The following is a 17670-nucleotide window of genomic DNA, read 5'->3' as shown; positions in this document are numbered from 1 at the left end:
GTCTCGACTTTCACAATAAAGGGCGAGAGAGCCCTCGCGAGAGGAACTTTAAATGGCTGAAGTGTATTACTGCGTATAAAACAAGAAAACCCTGAACACGATGAATACACTGTTTGAGAAGTGTGCGTGCTGAACAAAACGACGACAAACTGTTTGATATGTTTGCTGTGTTCTTTTCAAAGTGCCTTCATTAGGTCCGAAACATTTTATTTTGTTAAGCGAGAAACATAGTTCCGGTGGCAGTACCTGTGACGTGAGAGGAAAACTGCTGTAAACAAACAAGAATAAATGAATGGATAGATTCATAGTGTTTTTCTAAGGCGCTTCTGTTATTCTTATGTGCTGCCCACCAGTTCAATGAACTGTTCTCTGCCATTTTAGTTTAGTGCTCCTCTTATACTTCTGTTCTTTTGCTTCTACCATTCATCCCTCTTTTGACACTTTGCACATACATGTGTTCTCATCTGCCATCCAGCTGCTTCTGGTTTAGTTTTCTCTTTTACACATACAAGACAGAAATGGGCAGGCATCTTCTAACCATCCGACACTTAGCATAAAGTTTTTTAAAGGGTCGGCAGAGAAATATGACACCTGTCTACATTTTTATGTCACGTAATAGTCGTCCCTCAACATATCAATTTGGCTCTTATCTTAAAAGTTAATTGCATGTGAATTGAATAAAATGCACTTTACTATGTTCTGTGTCATATTCTTGATTCATGCTGCTTTTGCAATCTTAGGCATCGTGACTGTACCTGCAGGTTTTGATTTGTATCTTCTTGCCAAGTCAGTCTAAACCACAATGTTTTTTAGGTTTTTGGGTCTTTTTGGTTCCCATTCAAACCGTCTTTAATTCTTGTGAATAACCACACTGCTTTACAGCAAGTATGGACATGCCACTTCTCAGACCTCTAATTCCCAGGCAAGTTAAATTAGGTGGGGAAATCAATTACGACCAGATAATCCTGCTCTGTAAGGGTAAAGCTAGGCACAGGAAACTTTACTTCTTCCCAAGGAAGGACAAAGTTTTCACTTCATGAATGTAACGTTTCTTTTTAATGAGTTTCCACTTGACCTGACTTCAAACAGTGTCCAATTCAGAGCAGTTCAATCCATGGACTATCACATGCTGTAGATGACTTTCCCTTGGTGACATTTCCTTGCCTGTGACTACCTGGAGTACTTTACCCCCCTGCTCGCTTGACTGAGGAGGCCCTAATATTTCACCATTGTCAGAACAAGTATTAAACGGGAGGCTTTCGACCGGGACAGAAAGGGGTTAGGCTGTTTTCCACGGTGCTGTTTGTGCTGTAACTCTTGGATGAAACACCTTTATATGGATGATGCTTCTCATGTCCAGTTTGTGAATGTAGCCCAGATCATTTTCAAGCATGTGAGAGAGGAGGGAGAGCTGAATCAGCACCCTACACTCCCTCTCTCTCTCTCGCGGAGGAAACCCAACACTCCAGGCCACTGAGACCAATCCCAAGAATGCCAAACACTCAGCAATACATATTCTTACAGTTTTGTGGGTTCTCAGCATGGCAATGTGATATAAACAGTTGCAGGTTTCAACAAAAACCTATTAAAAAAATAATAATAAAAAAAAACAACAACAACAACTCATAACTCTCCCTGCTGCTGGCCATGCCGTTTATCTTGAGAGGAGAGAAGAAAACTTGCTTTGATCGCCACACTCCTGACTCCTTTAATAATATTAATGCCGCCGCTGAACGTGGCCGGAGCAAACTCTCTGACAAGCTGAATTGATTTCAGTATGCCTGAAATAGCCTTTAGGCCACCATTAAATGAGCAGGAATGTAATTCAAATGAATGACATGGATTATTAACTTCAGAGAGATTATGCGCACTGTGGATAACCCATCAACACCAAATAAAGCGCTGATCCAAGTGCCACTAGAAGTTCATCACCATCCGCTGAAGGGAAGAGAAAACATAATCATCCAAAGTGTGAGACTGTCGTGAGCTTACACATGCTGCCACGAAGAAAGTACATCAAATCAATATGGGTGCATGTGTTACTTCTTTATTAAAACATAAAAATGTAAACATACGCAGGAAATATACAGAATGTATGACACATCTGACCACTGAGGCTGGAGTTTTCAGAGCGTTCCCCTCCCCACTTGTAATGAATGCGGAATCAGAACTCTAGAGATTAATTTAAATGAGCAGCAGACGCTCGTTTAAACTTTATCTCTTTTAATAAGATAAGTGTGTTAGTGTGTGTGTGTGTGTGTGTGTGTGTGTGCGCGGACACCCTTTTCACATCTTTAAGAATAGTGCCATCTGCTGTTACAGAGGTGGCGCGGGGAGGCACCACTCACGTGCGTGCGCGCGCATACATACACACACACACACACACACACACAGGAAGAGCGATCCTCGCTACAACTCACTGCAATGCAGCTAAAAACACCTGCGAGTTGCTCCTTTCAGCAGCAATGCCATTTAGTCCTCAGGACTAGAAGAGCCAAGTTTATGTCACTTCTCTCTGGACAGACGAGCCCTCCAATATGAAACCAATGTCCCAGTGGGTTAGTCTGCGAAATCACATATGATGGCTGAAGTGTGATAACGGATAAATTGAAGATGGTTGGAACATCTTCATCACTTTAGTAAACAAACTGTATTCACATTTACTTCATCCACTCCATTGATGGCATTTTTACCCGCCACCGCGAGCTATGACAACATCACCAACACCAGTGTCTCTATTTTGTTGCGGCTCGGACGTGCAGAAAGTAACAGAACTGCTCTAAGAAGGAGAGCTGGAATACTTGCGGCACCGGTGGCTAATGTTTTGATGTCATAAAACTCTGTCACCAGAACCTCACCCTGGAGGCTTGAAATGAAAATTTGAGCAGCTGCTTTTTACTGAGCCACTGAATCAAGTCCTCTTTCAGTAAGAAGCATTAACAGTGTGTGGAGCTCTGGAAGGGGCAAATATACAGGGTGTCTAACAGAACATGTTTTCATGTTTTAAAGGTTTTTTTGTCTTTCTCTCATCCATTCACCCTCCACCGTCTATTCAGAACACTCCATTCTAAGTGCCTGTCTCTTCTGCCTGTTTTCACTGCATTTTTTTACTTTCACATGTTTCAATAGACCTGTTTTATAATTGGAAAAAAAAGACACAGGACCCTCACTTTCTACAATAAAGGACCTTTAAAATACTTTATGCAACTGTACTGTAAGTGCCTTAATGCCACCATATTGAAATGAAAAGGGTTTGTGTGCTACTTCATCAAATCTGCACACCCCACGCCGTAAAACAAAACAAAAAAAATACAAAAAACACAAGAAACATAACCTGTCACAGCTTTTAAAATAAGTGTGTCCCTGTTAAGTCGTAAGGATGTAATGTGGTATCCATCAGTGCTTTGAGGTGAGGGTGAGGGTGGAGGAGACACGGAAGATCTGAGGCAGCATGTTGCTCAACTGGTAGAACATTTCCTCCGAGATGCTCTGTTAATATCAAAGAGGCACAGAAAGACACAGCGAGGATTAGTGAGTGACATGGGAAGGAGATTTTGTGCAGCACCAGTGTAAAAAAAAAACAATTGAAGGGAAGCAAAGAAACCTTTTTTTATGTATTTCTAACCCAACTGAAATTGTGTCGATGCAAACAAAAATACATTTGGACTGTTTGCGTACAGCTGAGTGTTAACAGCCCCGTCGTGCCCTTTGGTTCAACATCAGAGGGTCTTTTTTTTCTTCTTCTTCTGAGGGATGCTCGAGTGATGTGAGCTCCAGCAGCTGCCTGCGACTTTAACGGGGGAACATACCGTGTCACCCTAAGCATCGCCACCCGTCAAGCAAGAATGTTAAGTATTAATCTTTGAGCAGAAACAGTCACATGCGCATCATTCGGCGACGCACAAACACAGGGCGTATATTTAGCCGCCGCTCCTCTTTGAGGCACAGAAAACAAGAAGGTGCTATTTTAAATGGTGTCTGTGCACGTAGCTGACAGGAAGCAAATGCAGCCGGGAGTCCTTTGATGCCGCTGGTTTTATCATCTTAACCTGTCAACATGAGATCCTGCTATAGGATCTGCTGCCTCCCTGACAAACCACAAAAGCTATAGGTATACACCATCCCGCTAAGCCTAAAATAAAAGAGTAGTTATGCTTCTTCTTGCTTTACAGCTCAACCGTAATGTTTTCTTCTATCTTTTACTTGCAAATCAAGATCTATAAATTGGTTGACTTAACCAACACTATTCCTAAAATCATATGGTTAGATGTTGATATTCAAGTAAATTCAAGATTACGCCTCAGTGTTGGAAAGCTACATGTTAATCCTGTTGCTTATTCTGCAATTACTTGGATGAATGTCTGAGCTTTCTTTGATCACAGCAGTGTAAACACTGGTCCGCAGAACCCAAAGCTCTATAATCTGTGATTTATGGCATGCTTTTTCAAACAGTCACTCCCTTCTGCTTGCACTCAAAGGTTGTGTACTGCAAGGCCAGGTGTGCCTTTTGTGATTTTGTGTACATATAAGGCCTTAAATACACATCTCCGATTTGACATGGAGATCTGCTGGCAAGCAATTACTCAGCTGGTGATTGTGTTTCTGCCTTAGCGATCAAACCAAAAGTAGAGGGGAGTGACCACGCTAACACATTCTCACCTTTGGCACAAGAAACTGGACTGTGCGTGATATACCTCCATCCCACGAGGCCATCTCCATCATGAAGCCTGCGGATAGAACAGCTTGAAATTTATCATCATCTACCAAGAAATCACCTTTCATTCTCAAATATCTATCTGTACTATTTGATGTATTCCAGGCATTGCATGCTTCCTTCCCTCAAGCGGCATCATCATCCTCTTAAGCAAGAGAGCAACTGTCATACCAGTCAAGAGGGTGTAAGCGTTGTGCCTCTTAGTTACAACACATTACAACTTTAATTTAACAAAAAGCTTCGTGTCATGGAAAATGTATAATACTGTCAGCAGGCACAATGAAGAAAAAAAAAAGAGTCTCTGGCTCTTTGACTTTGAGGAACTGAAAACAAGACTTCATGAGTCAGATATACGTTTTAAAAAGCTGTTAACTTGGGTGTGACAGATCTCTGCTATGAGACTTCCTCCTGACTGACTGCATCTCATCAAGTTATGTTCTTTACATTGGATGGTTTTCGACTCAAACACGTCAATTGCTGATTTAACACTGGTATCATAATATCCTGATTTCACTCACCTTTGACACATTTGAAAACCAGCTCAGCTCTTTTAAGACACCACGGTATGGTCATCTCCTAAAGAGAGATGCGAGATGACAACAGTGAATCTTTCTTGCTTAAGTTTAAAAATGTGCAGGAAAAATACCTTAGAATATCAACTTAATATGTTTTAGTTTGTTGGCACGAGATCGATTCAGCCAATCGAGAGAGAAGTGATGCCACGATGCACTTGGAGAAATTAACAGATTATTAAAAGAGCAACATGACACACTGTATATGATACATATTAACTAGGTTACCCACCAAGTCTCGTGTCAGGTAACTATATCCACACAAAAACAATGTCTAATTGAAGAATTGGCAATTCTAACAAATGTAAGTGCAATAATGTCCCTGCAGCGCATTCTGCGTATGTCACTTCTCATCTCCCTTCAGTTTTGTGTGTTTGGCTCCAGGCTGCTGCCTTCACACTGTGAACTCAGCAGGCAGTCATCTCTGCAGTAGACCTCTCTGAGTAACGAGGACCACCAGATAGGTAGTCTCCCATACACATACACACAAACACACACACATGCACATGCATGCATGCACGCACACACACGCACAAACAAACACACTAACACACAAGCACACAGTCTTTCACCCACTTAGAAATGCTCTGCACCCATTCCAAGTCAACAAACTGGATCCATGAACTGGAGGCAGGCGTGTCATCAAGGCCCATGTTTATGCCCAAACCAACTGTGTCGTGGGATCAACTACACAGGCTTAAGTGCTGGGGTTTTAACGCACTCACAATAGGCTAATAGACTCAAGAATTTTTCATTATGAGTGGTGCGGTTGCCAGCGGCAAATGAGGCATTCCCACAACCAGAAAAGGGGAACATTAACAGTTGTGAAATTGAGAGTTATTGTTTTCAATCTGGAACTGAAATTGCCGGGAAAGTTTTCCCTCTGCAAAAATTTGAAACATGTATTTAAGTGTTATGAAGCAATTCCCCTGTGTTTTTTCTTACACTCTAAATGCTCAAGGACAACAAGAAATCATTAAACAAAGAAAATAAGAGGCATAGCCCTGCTGTGTTTTGATTGAGCTCTGCAGTTCATCGAGACAAACTACATCAGTTGTTTTAAACACCAAAACACAATAACAGGCTTGTACAAACAGTTAAAAAGCTCCACTAAATGGCAAACAAGACCAAAAAGAAGATGACATGCAGAAAGTTTTGATGAATCAGGAGCTATTAATTTAAGTTCCTCTGGTTCCTGAGGCTTCAAAAGTTAGAAGTCTTTGGTTATGTAAACAAAGACCCTTGATTAAACATGAGAAGAAAAATTGCACCGGGCATGTTGGGGCATGAGTGCACTCCAGATGGAGGCTTGTTGAGAATTTACTTCCCATCTCAAGGGATTCTCAGTTTATTAAGTTTTAATTTTACTCAGTAAAGGGACTGAGAATCGGCTGCTATATGGGTTACTAGAAAATCCCAATTCCATTATTTTTTCTGCAGATCAAATTAAAAAAAAGAGATTTTCCAATTTCAATGGAAAATCCCTTTTATTGTGATCAGATATTTGCCTAAACTCTGTTAGATTGGGGCTCAGTTCATCAGTCTCCAAAAGCTCTCTCTGTTACTCTTCCCTACTGTGTGAGTACAGAGTGCTGTTGTACACTCAGAGGTTCAAAGTAAACACAAGAGTTCATGACTCTCTCCTTTGCCCTCCTGGTTTTAAACCTGGGAAATGTTAAGCTCTAGGCTAAATACACAGCCAGTGCCTGACGAGCCAGACCACAGCTGAGGATGCAGTGCATAAACAGGCTGAGGCAGAATCAAAGGGAAGAAATTGTGACTATGCCATCAGTGAAGGACATGGAAACTTGCATTGCCAGCAGCTTCCCTTCACCTCTGACCACCAACAATCACAAACTACTGAGGCTTTACAGGGAAGTACAAGACCAAAGCTGATGGGAGATTATGCTAATAGGGTTAATGATGGCAGTTCAAAAGCTGGACCTACACCACTGATGTGTTGTTGAGCAACAGTGAATCCACACCAGTTCCTGAGGTGGTGTTAGCCACATCTGACTACTCAACTACCAAAAGTGTATATAATGGTGCATATTACAATGTTTCTGATAACAGTGAGCTGTCTAACTAAGGCTGGTGTTGTCATGTTTGCATTCATACTGCTATGTTTGAAGCGACAGAAATGAAAAGTTTCACCATTTATCCATTAAGTTATCTATCTCAACGATTAACCATTAGTTTTAGTGAATTACTTCAACCATTATTCATTACATTTTGCTAACTATTTCGAATATTAACCATTCATTTTAGCTAACTCTTTCAACCATTACTTTTAGGCAGCATTTATTTCAGCCATTATCAATTATTTTTAGAAAAACTAGTTCAACAATTAACAATTAGCATACTTGTAACTAACATTGACATCAGTTGAACCACTCCATTATCTTTCCACATACCCTGACAACTGCAGATGAACACTAGGGATGCAAGAATTAAGGATAACCACAATTAATTACCCTCTTACCCAAGGTAAATATAGAGCTGCTTGCATATAGTGGTTACCTCCAGTCCTTTCCTAATCAGTAGAGTGTTTGATAGCCCAATACCTGCACCGTCCAAATCAAACATTTACCTTTATATGTACTTTAGGTTCTCATATGCTCCATTTGGAGAACTCTCACGATCTGTTTGTAGAAGTGTACAAAGTAACTTGTGTAGTATGGAGATCACTATGTTTTTTTGTTGATATCTTAAACAATGTTTGAACAAACAGTGTTAAAAGGATAACTGCATTTTCAATGTGGATTTAATTATTCCTTTGTGGTATCACATGACTACAATATTTAAATCTTCATTACATGTTTTGTGTGTGTGAGTTTGTCAAATGACAACATCATATGTACGAGCGTTCACAGTGCTCTTGGGCTACACTGACCTCTGACATGTCGTGGACCAGCAGCAGAGGTACGGTGACTGTGGTTATATCATGTGTGCAGCAGACCTTCAGGATGTTTCTCAAACCCATGATGGCAGGGTCCCGGGCCGTGATGTTCCCTGAACGCACGTTGTCGTCCACACACAGGTGAAAGACAACATGCACCTCCGAGAGGTTGGAGTGCCGTGAGATGTAAAACTCACCTTTAAGAAGACACACAGCAGGTACAGAAAAAAAAATGTTAAGAATACTAACCAGCAGCAGTGTGGTTTGAAGATGATTGCACAATGAGTGATTCGTTGGTCTAATAATCTGACCATGAGACAGAAACAAACATGACCATTACCTGGCAAAATGTTAGATGGATTTCTTTCAACATTTTTGCTCTTGTCATCACCTCCATTCCTTGGAATCTCTGTATGGACAAAGAATTAAAAATCACTATAAAAATCTGCATGCAAAAGACTCCTCAAAGGACCTCATAAGAACACTCCACAGCAATAGCAGGAGGAATTTCTTCGCAAGGCTTTTAAGCTAGAAAGACGATATCTATGATCTCTACTCTGTGAACCGCTCGCTGTGATAAGGATCTGGGGCCTCATTTGTAAAAGTGCAGAGAATTCACACCACATTTTTGCCTTAATGAAAATGTGGAAAATAAGGTAAGCCAAAAAAAATGTCCCGCCCTCTACATGCCCACATTCAACCATAAACAGTCAATGCGGAATTCCTCATGAATGCTGATGCACAGAATTAACCTGCCGATCGATGGTTCATTTCTTTGAGTTTTTGGACACAGAAATCGGGATGTTCTTGAGTGAGCTGCAGGTGAGAACACACATTTTGTTAATTCTTCCATTCACGTAGTCCTCTAGTCATTCAGCATTATGCAGTTAGTGCAGTACTTTATAGCATCATATGTTTAATGATGCCTCTCACATTTAATGTCTACTGTCTGGATCAATTCACCACCTCAACATCTGCAGCACCGATTTTCCCAGACTCCAAAATGTCTGAATGAGTGCGCAAAGTTTCTATAACTGCATGCACACTCGCTGTACATTTTACTCTCATGTTTGTGGTGGGAAAATGAGAGATAAAGCTGCTCTTTCTTGTCTTGCTTAACATCATATCAGATAAATTAGAGCTCAACCTCAAAGTGAATATATTTTGTAGGCTGAGAGGAACAACTTGTATCTTGTCACGTTATGTCTCTGTGGCACTGCTAAAAAGGCCATGATTAAAAATGTTTTATAGTGCACGGCTGGCTAAAAAAAAGCGCCCGGCTATGTAGAGTAATCAATTTTCTAAAGTAGTAAGTGTGTCGATGTCACTAGCTATTCAAGAAAGCCCCTGCCTTGCTGGTCTTCCCGCTCTCTTTCTAACCATCTTTGAATCCTCCGTCTACATTGCAGCTGTGCTCACAGTGAGACCCAAGTAAAGCCAAAGGTCTAACCAGGTTGTTCTTTCTGCTTGCTGCTCCGCTGGGCTCTGGCATAGAGCACCACCTGCTGCACCTCCTCCAGCTGCCCCTCCAGGCAGTTAAAGTGGAAGTCTGTACACTCCTTCGCCACAGTTGCAAAGTCTGCAGGTCAACACAGAAAAGGACAGAAATGCATGAAGGGCTAAAGTTAGTAAGAGCTTATCTCTATTATCATACCTCCATACTGAGCTGCCACTCTAAAAAAAGAATCCAGACTGAAAGGTGAATGGAGTGCCTAAAACAAATCATTTAAAGAGGTGTAAAAGACTAGTGTTATTCTCACAGAAAAGGTGAGAGACTAGAGTGAGTCATGAGTACGACCAAAATAAAAATTCTACAATTTACTAGTGCCAAAATATCACAAAGCACAGCTAAAATTACTGTGGAACATGTAAACACCTTGACCAAACGTCAGTTCTAATCTTTCTATGAACCACCACAGGTTGTCCAAGTGACAACATCTCAATGAAGATCATTAAAAATGTCCCCTGACCTCTCTTGATGCCACTGTAGGAGTTGACCCTGTTGTCGACCAACAACACCAGACCACAGAGCGAGGAGGAGTAGAGTGAAAGGGCCGTCTGTAGCCGCCTTAGTTTTGCTCCGCCACTGCCGTGCCGCCGGTGCTTACAGAAGTCTAGCACATCTGCCCGGACCAGCCGCAGGTTGTGCATTGTCTTCAGTTGTGCTCCTGATCAAAGAAATATATGCAATACAAATATGATATATGACTTATACACAAAGTCACTTAAACACATTAATCAGAACATTATTATGCATTTTACTCTATGCAATACAAGCATGTTGTAAACACGGTGTGTTACCTGTCAGCTGACGACAAACTGTGTATGAATACTTGGATACGTGTTAGAAGCCAAGTACCTAAGTGTATGGTGAAACTCTCCTCCAGCTGAGGCTGCTCCTCAAACATCCTGGCCCCAGAATCTGCAAGTTCTGACAGCTGGCTGGGCTGCACCTTAATCTCCTCACTGCAAATCAAACAAGCAAACAAATCAATTAGAAGATATATGTATCTATTTTAAAACAGCTAATAATGGATGTTAGTTTTATAGCTTCAGAAGAAAACCCGAAGAGCTTTGTCCCAAGAAAAAACTCAAATAAAACTTTTTCGTGGCTAGTTCTTGGACAAGCACTAAGTTCTAAGGATTCCATTTCTTTGTTCCAGCTATTCATTTTTTACAGTTTAACAATAAACTTTATCATCCAAAAATTACATCAATGCACTAAAACAGTACACTTCAGTGGGAGTTTAATAATTATAAATACCCTGACCATACTTTTCTGCATTATGTTCAGTAGAAAAAAAGTACTCATATTGGCGTAACTCGGACAACATATGTCAGCGAGATAATATCAGGTGACAGATAAACTATATAAATTAAGCAAAAAAAAAAAAAAAAGTGAGTCAAAATAATCAAAAGTCCAATCTGTACTCGATTTCTGGGTTTCCTTAACAGGCTGCAGCTTCAAAACGCATATTTACAAAGTTCAAAGTGCTGATGTGGAAGTTTTAAGTTTTACCAACAACACAGAGCAAGATAATGATATTCATCATTAAGAAAAAGTAATGCAAGGTCAGCTCATTGTCTGTGGAGCTCTCAGCATACAGGTCCTAGTGGTATCTGTGTTTTGATGGAATATCCAATATATGCAGAGGAGTGTTAAGACCTGAATTTAAACCGCTGCTCTTTGGGACCGCATTACTGTTAAGCTCTATTAGACTTCTTATCCTGAGATGCCAGTCAGAACTGATACTGCAAGGCTGAGAGCATCAGTCAAACTAAGATGAGCTTTTGACCTCTTGTAATCACTTCAATTTCTATGTAAATGGAGCCAGTACTTCAAAGGGCCATTAGACATGTCGTGTTTCGGATTAGAAGTGCTGCAGAAGTGCAGAGATCCTGTTAGTTAAGGGTCAGCTTGACCTCTAGTCAAGATTCAGTGGGATTTTTACAGATAACAGGTTCCCACAAACATTTAAAGCATGTTATTTGATACGTTTCTTGCAGTTTTATATTAGTCAACAAAACAAGTTTTACCCATTATCATTTAGATCCTGGTTTTACCTTTTCATTTATTTGCCCTTTTATAGTTTTAATGTTCAATGTTAACACAACTTCCAAGATAATCGCTGTACAAATAAACGTAAGCTGAATCTAAACCACACAGCCCAGACAAGCCAAAGCCTCGGCATCTATCACACAGCGTCAGTAAATTAAGATCATGAAGCTCCGTCCTGTAACTTTGGACAATGCCACTCTAGGCTGCTGCATCTGCATGTTGCAGTCATCCGTGTCGGCACTACAGCTTTTCTTTTTTCACCTAACAAGAGTAAGCAACTAAGCACCTGACTCAAGTGTTCATTATCATGGATCAGCAGATTTGATTTTACACTGTTCTAAAAAAAAAAAAAAAAAGAAGGGAGTAAAGTCACACAAATGAAAGAACCTGTTCAGGTGCATGTATGTGGGTGTACAGTAAGCCTACAGATGCCAGATGTGTGTACACAACCAAACACTGAGCTTCAGTGTACACACAGAAACAGCATGTTAACACAAGTGTTTGTCTGGTCACATACAGAAAAACTCACTTAATTTGGCTGCTGTTGGTGGATTTCTGCAGGTCCTGGTGCAGTTTGATGACCCACTCCTGATACTCTTGCTTCTGAATGCCAGTAACCTGCTTCAGCTCACTGGCCCATTTGTTTTCCAACACCTGTTCAACAAAGATAAAAGTCAAACACTGAAGGACTTTTCCATGACAGCAACACATTCTGACTTGTCATGCTGGGGCACATCGGAACCTGTATACTCACTAAATTAATCTTCTGAAATGCCTGTGGTGAAATGCTAACTTTGTATTTGGATCAAGGGACACCTGCTTTTTTTTACACAGCTACAGAGCACCCAAACATCTTTTTCCTACCTGCTGTGCATCAAAGTGCTGAGAGGCGACTGCATTTACATCCTGGTCGCTCAAAGTATTCCCCAGCTCGTGCATCACTTTGTCCATTTCAGCAGCCTGCCTGCCAGACAGAGAAAAAAAAATCATTGACGTTATTTAAATGATGAGGAAATACATCATCATAATAGACGTGCTCTATGTTATTTAGGTCACTGACATTCACAACAGTCGACTCCACAACACTAATTAAGAAAACTAGAGACAACAATCATAACCAGCATAAGCAGCAAAAAGATTTTCTATTTAGTTGTCAGTGCAAACAGTATAATATGTATGAAAGCCCTGACACAAGTGACAGAGAGAGACATCTGAGAATGAAACAGTATGGCTCCAGTATTATATTAAAAGTCTTAACGCTTTCTAGTCATTTTCACATCTTATCTGTTCGGTTCAATTCAGTCAAACTCCGATGCATTTGCTCGTTTGTCCTGTTCATCTGGGCGGTTGTGGGAACTGTCAGTGCAACTGTGGTGGACCATGATCATCTGAAAACTCTATTCTCTAGTGGACTCTCTTCGAGATTTCATGATAGTGTTGTGATGTGATTTTGGAAGGAGTTCAAAAGCCAGATTACTCTTAAATTTGTCTGCTGATCGCAAAAAGACTGATACTGTGTACTGTGTCGCCCGTATTTATGTTAAAAAAATAACTGTAATACATACATTAGGTAATCATGGATGCACGTAATTGCTGGGATTCACCCTGTTACATCAAATAGTCTACTCATCCGAGGGTTGGTGGTTTGACGGTTCAATCGACAGCTGCATGTCGGCAAGCTGCTGATCCTTAAATTGCTCCCACTGGCTGTTCCATCAGCACGTGAATGGTTGGGCAAAGGAATATTAAGTTTAGGAAAGGCTGTACCGCTTCTAATGAGCAGGTTGGCACCATGCATGGTGGCCCCCCGCATCATTGGATGCATGTGCATGGGAATGGGTTACAAAGAAAGAATGGCGAAAAATACAGTATGGGCAGGAAATCCAGGGATCCAGGCAATAATTCATAATACCAACCTCTCCTGCAGCTTCTTGATCTCCATGTCTCTCTCGCTGATGAGCTCAGAGATGCTAACAAAGTAGTTGTGCTCCAGGTTGAGAAGTGTATCTGAGGCAGGGGAGTGGATCAGCTCATGGTAAACATCGGCAAAGTCTTCATCCCAGCTTGGCTCTTCAGGCCGAGCATGCTCCAGTGTAGTCTGAAACAGTTATAGTGGAAAGAAAATGTCTATTTCACAGTGGTAATAGTAATACAAGAAATAAAACCTAACCAGGCTGCACAGTCTACAGTGCTTGGGGAAAAAATTACTTGTGGGTGATAAACTGCTGCATGCGTTGTGAGAAATAGGAAACAGCAAGATGCTGACTTTGAGCAGAAAGTGTGGAAATGTAATTTTCTGTGGTCGGAGGAAGACTAGGAGGAAGGCAAAATGGAATATCAACACATTTTGTGGATTTTGCTCTGCTCAATAAGCCAGGGAGGCTGGCGAGCCCCATGTATAATTAGAAAAGCAACAGAGCATTAATCAGAATCTGAAACTCCTCTATTTATACAGGCTCAGGAATCTTCCGGCCACGAGCACGATGGACGCTGGAAGGCCTCCATGTGTATTCCTGTGTGACTGCAGTAAAACGTTAACAGGTAGCCAGTCCTAAATATCTGAGTGCAGTGGGTCAGAGGGGCTCGACAACACGAGCTGGGGCAGCCATTGTCTGTTTATAAACGTCTGGGCAAGTGACAGCAGAGAGTTTAGACTGGTGAACTTTTAAGAGCAAAACCAGCTGATCTTTTTAACATTTGCATTCAAAGAAATTCTTTAGTAAGAGGACCATTACTGATTAAAAAAACAACAACACCAAGTTCACTTCTGTCTATCGGCAGGCTGTTTGTTTTGAATGGATCCATGCAATAAAAGTTATGACTGTATTCTCAAATATGTGAAAACCGCCAACACATATTGGATCTCTGGGAAGAAACGCGTCAAAGTGTAACCAAGTGCAATGGGGAGACATTAAACACAGCACGCAGGCTTATGCAATGGGATTTTTTTTTCCCCTCTCTGAAACTCATGAATAATCAATTTGCAGATGCACTGCACTCCTTCTGTTTAAATTGCTTTAACGAGCCGTGACTGGGCTGAAGTTAGACGGAGCATTCGAGGACGCCTCGAAACACTGCTGTGCTACTACTCAGACATGAAGCGGTGGATATACACGACCATCATGGTGTGGTGAGCAGTACATGACATGAACTTTTTGGACTGGCCTGACAACAATTAAAGGCGCTGCCCATAATTTTACAGAAATATCCTGCTACAGTTTTTAGGGGGGTTTTTGTTTAAAGAATCAAATATAGTCATGATGCAACACAAATCCCTCAAACACGCACTGTGTTGATGCTGAAATGCTCATCGAGGAAAGCAAACTAGGGTCAAGTGTGGAGAAGGTTAGATGCCATGTGGAGTTGTATACATTTCTTGGTAATAGTCAGAATCATGCGTGATGATTTCATAGTAGACAGTCCTTCTAAACTGTATATTTGAATTAAACTTGTCGAGGTCATTGATTAGTCACAGCCAGGGGCAGCAGACAGACTGAATTAAAAACTCCTACATGGATGATCTCACTCACTCAAGGACAAATGAATCATGTGCATGGCGTTATTCTCCAATCTAATGAAATCTACCATTAGAGCCGTATGTACTTATGTAAAAATCTTTATTCATCACCTCCACATAAGACCTCGTCCACGCGTTGGTGAGCTGGTTCACATCTACATCTCCTGCTGTGAGCCTCTGCAGGGCCAGCTCTGCCTCTCTGTCATAATCCAGGATGGTCTCCCTCTCGATGAAGGCGGAAAGCGAGGTTTTTAGCTCTGCAGGGGGAGAGATACACACGCCGCAAATAACAGTCATTTAAAAACAATATTTTCATTCACATGCAAGCCAAGTAGTATGCCGCAAAAATCAGTTGGCTGGATCCACTCCATCTGTTCAGGTTTCAAACTAACAGTACGCATGCTGACAATATCATCTCATTCCCAGGGAGACGTGTAGAGAGTAACTGTTTCAATAGATCCATTTCAAATAAACAGAATGTGGTGTTTCTTGTCCTAGTGTAGCTTTGGTTTACACAGGGTTTAGGGGAGTTGCAGAGCAGTTAAGTGGTCTGAGCCAATCCAAAAATAATGTATTTTGTATCATGTTTTGTTTAGGACATTTAGGTCCGATACAGATAATGGAGCAACACTCTCACCATTTTCTATGTAGCAGGGTATTTTGTGTAGCAGCATCAGGCGTCCATGAAGGTCACTGATGTTCTCTTGAACAGGAAACTGCAGAGGCACCTTGAGGACACAGTTGTGTTTCCCTGCCTTGAACTCAAACACAAACTCCTTCTCAGCAGCAGTGTTCGCTTTGCTTTTGTTCTTCTTCATGGTTTCATCTGGAATATACAACGAGGGCAACAGCAAAACATGAATTAAAGCAATATCCTTGGTCATGAGGTCGCATTGGCTATTGTGAAGCATAGAACTGACGACACACACACACATAGATACATACATATACATATGTATATGTATATGTATATGTATGTATATGTATATATATATATATATATATATATATATATATATATATATATATACATATATATACATATATATATATATATATATATACATATATATACATATATATATATATATATATATATATATATATATATATATATATATATATATATATATATATATATATATATATACATATATATACACATATAGATTCATAACAATAGAAAAGTGTGTCTGCAGCACGGACATGCCTACCACTATCTTTCTACTGCCGTGTACTTACAATAACCAATGTTGACCCACTGACACCGCAGACAAATCAGCGTTCAGCTACTGTACAAGCAACGCACTGAGACCAAGACTTAATATTTAATTTTTTGTTGAGGAAATTACCATTTCTTCACAGCTGTTAAAGTGAATATGTCTAATAGCGGACTGCAATCCCTGTAATGTGACAGCTATGTTTACTCTGCATGTACAATTAGCTCCATGCTAGTTAGCGTTATAGCTATCGTGTAGATACGAAGCTTAAAAAGAGTGTGGCACTTTACCCTGGACACGTCTTGCTAGGCACCGCTACTTGCTTAATTTTTGGTGAACATATACATGTTATAAGAGGCAAATTTACCCGAGTATTAATAAATATGGTGCTTCCTGTTGGAGAGAGAGAGCGCTCCTGTTTGGTTCAGTCAGCTGACTGCAGCTGGGCGGAGCAGTGTGACGGCAAGAGCACTTTCGCGGCACTGAGGTTCAGCTGCGTATGTTTTCTATTGAACAACAAAAGTGATGTGGTCTGTGTGTGTGTGTGTGTGTGTGTGTGTGTGTGTGTGTGTGTGTGTGTGTGTGTGTGTGTGTGTGTGTGTTTTCTTTTACTTTATTTGAATTAACAGAATGAATAATCTTTTTATTTGGATGGCTCTTTCTCACGTTCGAAGCAGATTTGAAGAGCAACGAATCTGTTTATCCGAAAGCGTAATTTACCAGGGGCGTAGTTTTCCCTTGGGCAATACCTCCCCCTGCTGGCCAAAGATGGTGGTTTGTGAATAATACTATCTTTTTTTTTCTTTTTCTAAATGCCCAAAACCAAAATATTAAGTAAGGAAACGATGTTGTAGACAAAGTAATGTTCAGATCAACAAGGGAAATTCCGGAAAAGAGACAATCAGAGAATGAATATTTGTTACGACACACTCACTGTGGAATGGGAAGTGAGCCCAATTTAAATAATTAGGATACTAATCTGTTAATTATAACTAACAGAAATACACAATCATGATGAATAAAAATCAAAGCAAAAAATAATTAATATTCATATCTTCACAACATCATCTCAGGAGCAGAGGTTGGAGATTACTCTTTAACATAAATGACACTATAATCTGAAGGAGATAGGCATCCTCTGCTGTTAGAGAACCACTCAGCATGGTAAAAGACACAAAGCATAATTTAT

General features: G+C 40.6%; 1 protein-coding gene across 2 annotated transcripts; it reads right to left on the bottom strand.

Annotated features, from left to right (window-relative positions):
• Positions 1–2025: 2025 nt before the first annotated feature.
• On the bottom strand, positions 2026–16992 carry c8h12orf4 (chromosome 8 C12orf4 homolog). 2 transcript variants are annotated; one of them, XM_037106363.1, is made up of 14 exons: positions 16849–16992; positions 15899–16087; positions 15373–15518; positions 13661–13842; positions 12609–12708; positions 12274–12398; positions 10545–10651; positions 10156–10353; positions 9636–9764; positions 8526–8594; positions 8180–8382; positions 5233–5290; positions 4660–4727; positions 2026–3489 (listed from the first exon to the last, which is right to left on the bottom strand). In XM_037106363.1, the coding sequence occupies exons 2-14, from the start codon at positions 16077–16079 to the stop codon at positions 3397–3399; spliced, it is 1659 nt and encodes a 552-aa protein (XP_036962258.1). In that variant the 5' UTR covers positions 16080–16087; positions 16849–16992; the 3' UTR covers positions 2026–3396. The 2 variants fall into 2 exon arrangements, with proteins under 2 accessions (XP_036962258.1, XP_036962259.1); XM_037106364.1 differs by having other exon boundaries at positions 16772–16911.
• Positions 16993–17670: the final 678 nt, after the last annotated feature.

Source organism: Acanthopagrus latus, chromosome 8 (genome assembly GCF_904848185.1).
Source record: "Acanthopagrus latus isolate v.2019 chromosome 8, fAcaLat1.1, whole genome shotgun sequence".
NCBI lineage: Eukaryota > Metazoa > Chordata > Actinopteri > Spariformes > Sparidae > Acanthopagrus > Acanthopagrus latus.
The sequence above is the reverse complement of the archived record's forward strand: the minus strand, read 5'-3'. Positions and strand labels throughout refer to the sequence as shown.

Bases quoted from the DNA above. Each gene is read 5' to 3' on its own strand.
- c8h12orf4 (XM_037106363.1), bottom strand. From the start codon at position 16,079: ATGAAGAAGAACAAAAGCAAAGCGAACACTGCTGCTGAGAAGGAGTTT. The intron at 15,519-15,898 runs GTGAGAGTGTTG...CTCCCCCTGCAG, and splicing joins ACCCTGCTACATAGAAAATG to AGCTAAAAACCTCGCTTTCC. The intron at 10,354-10,544 runs GTACTTGGCTTC...TTCTTTGATCAG, and splicing joins GAGTTTCACCATACACTTAG to GAGCACAACTGAAGACAATG.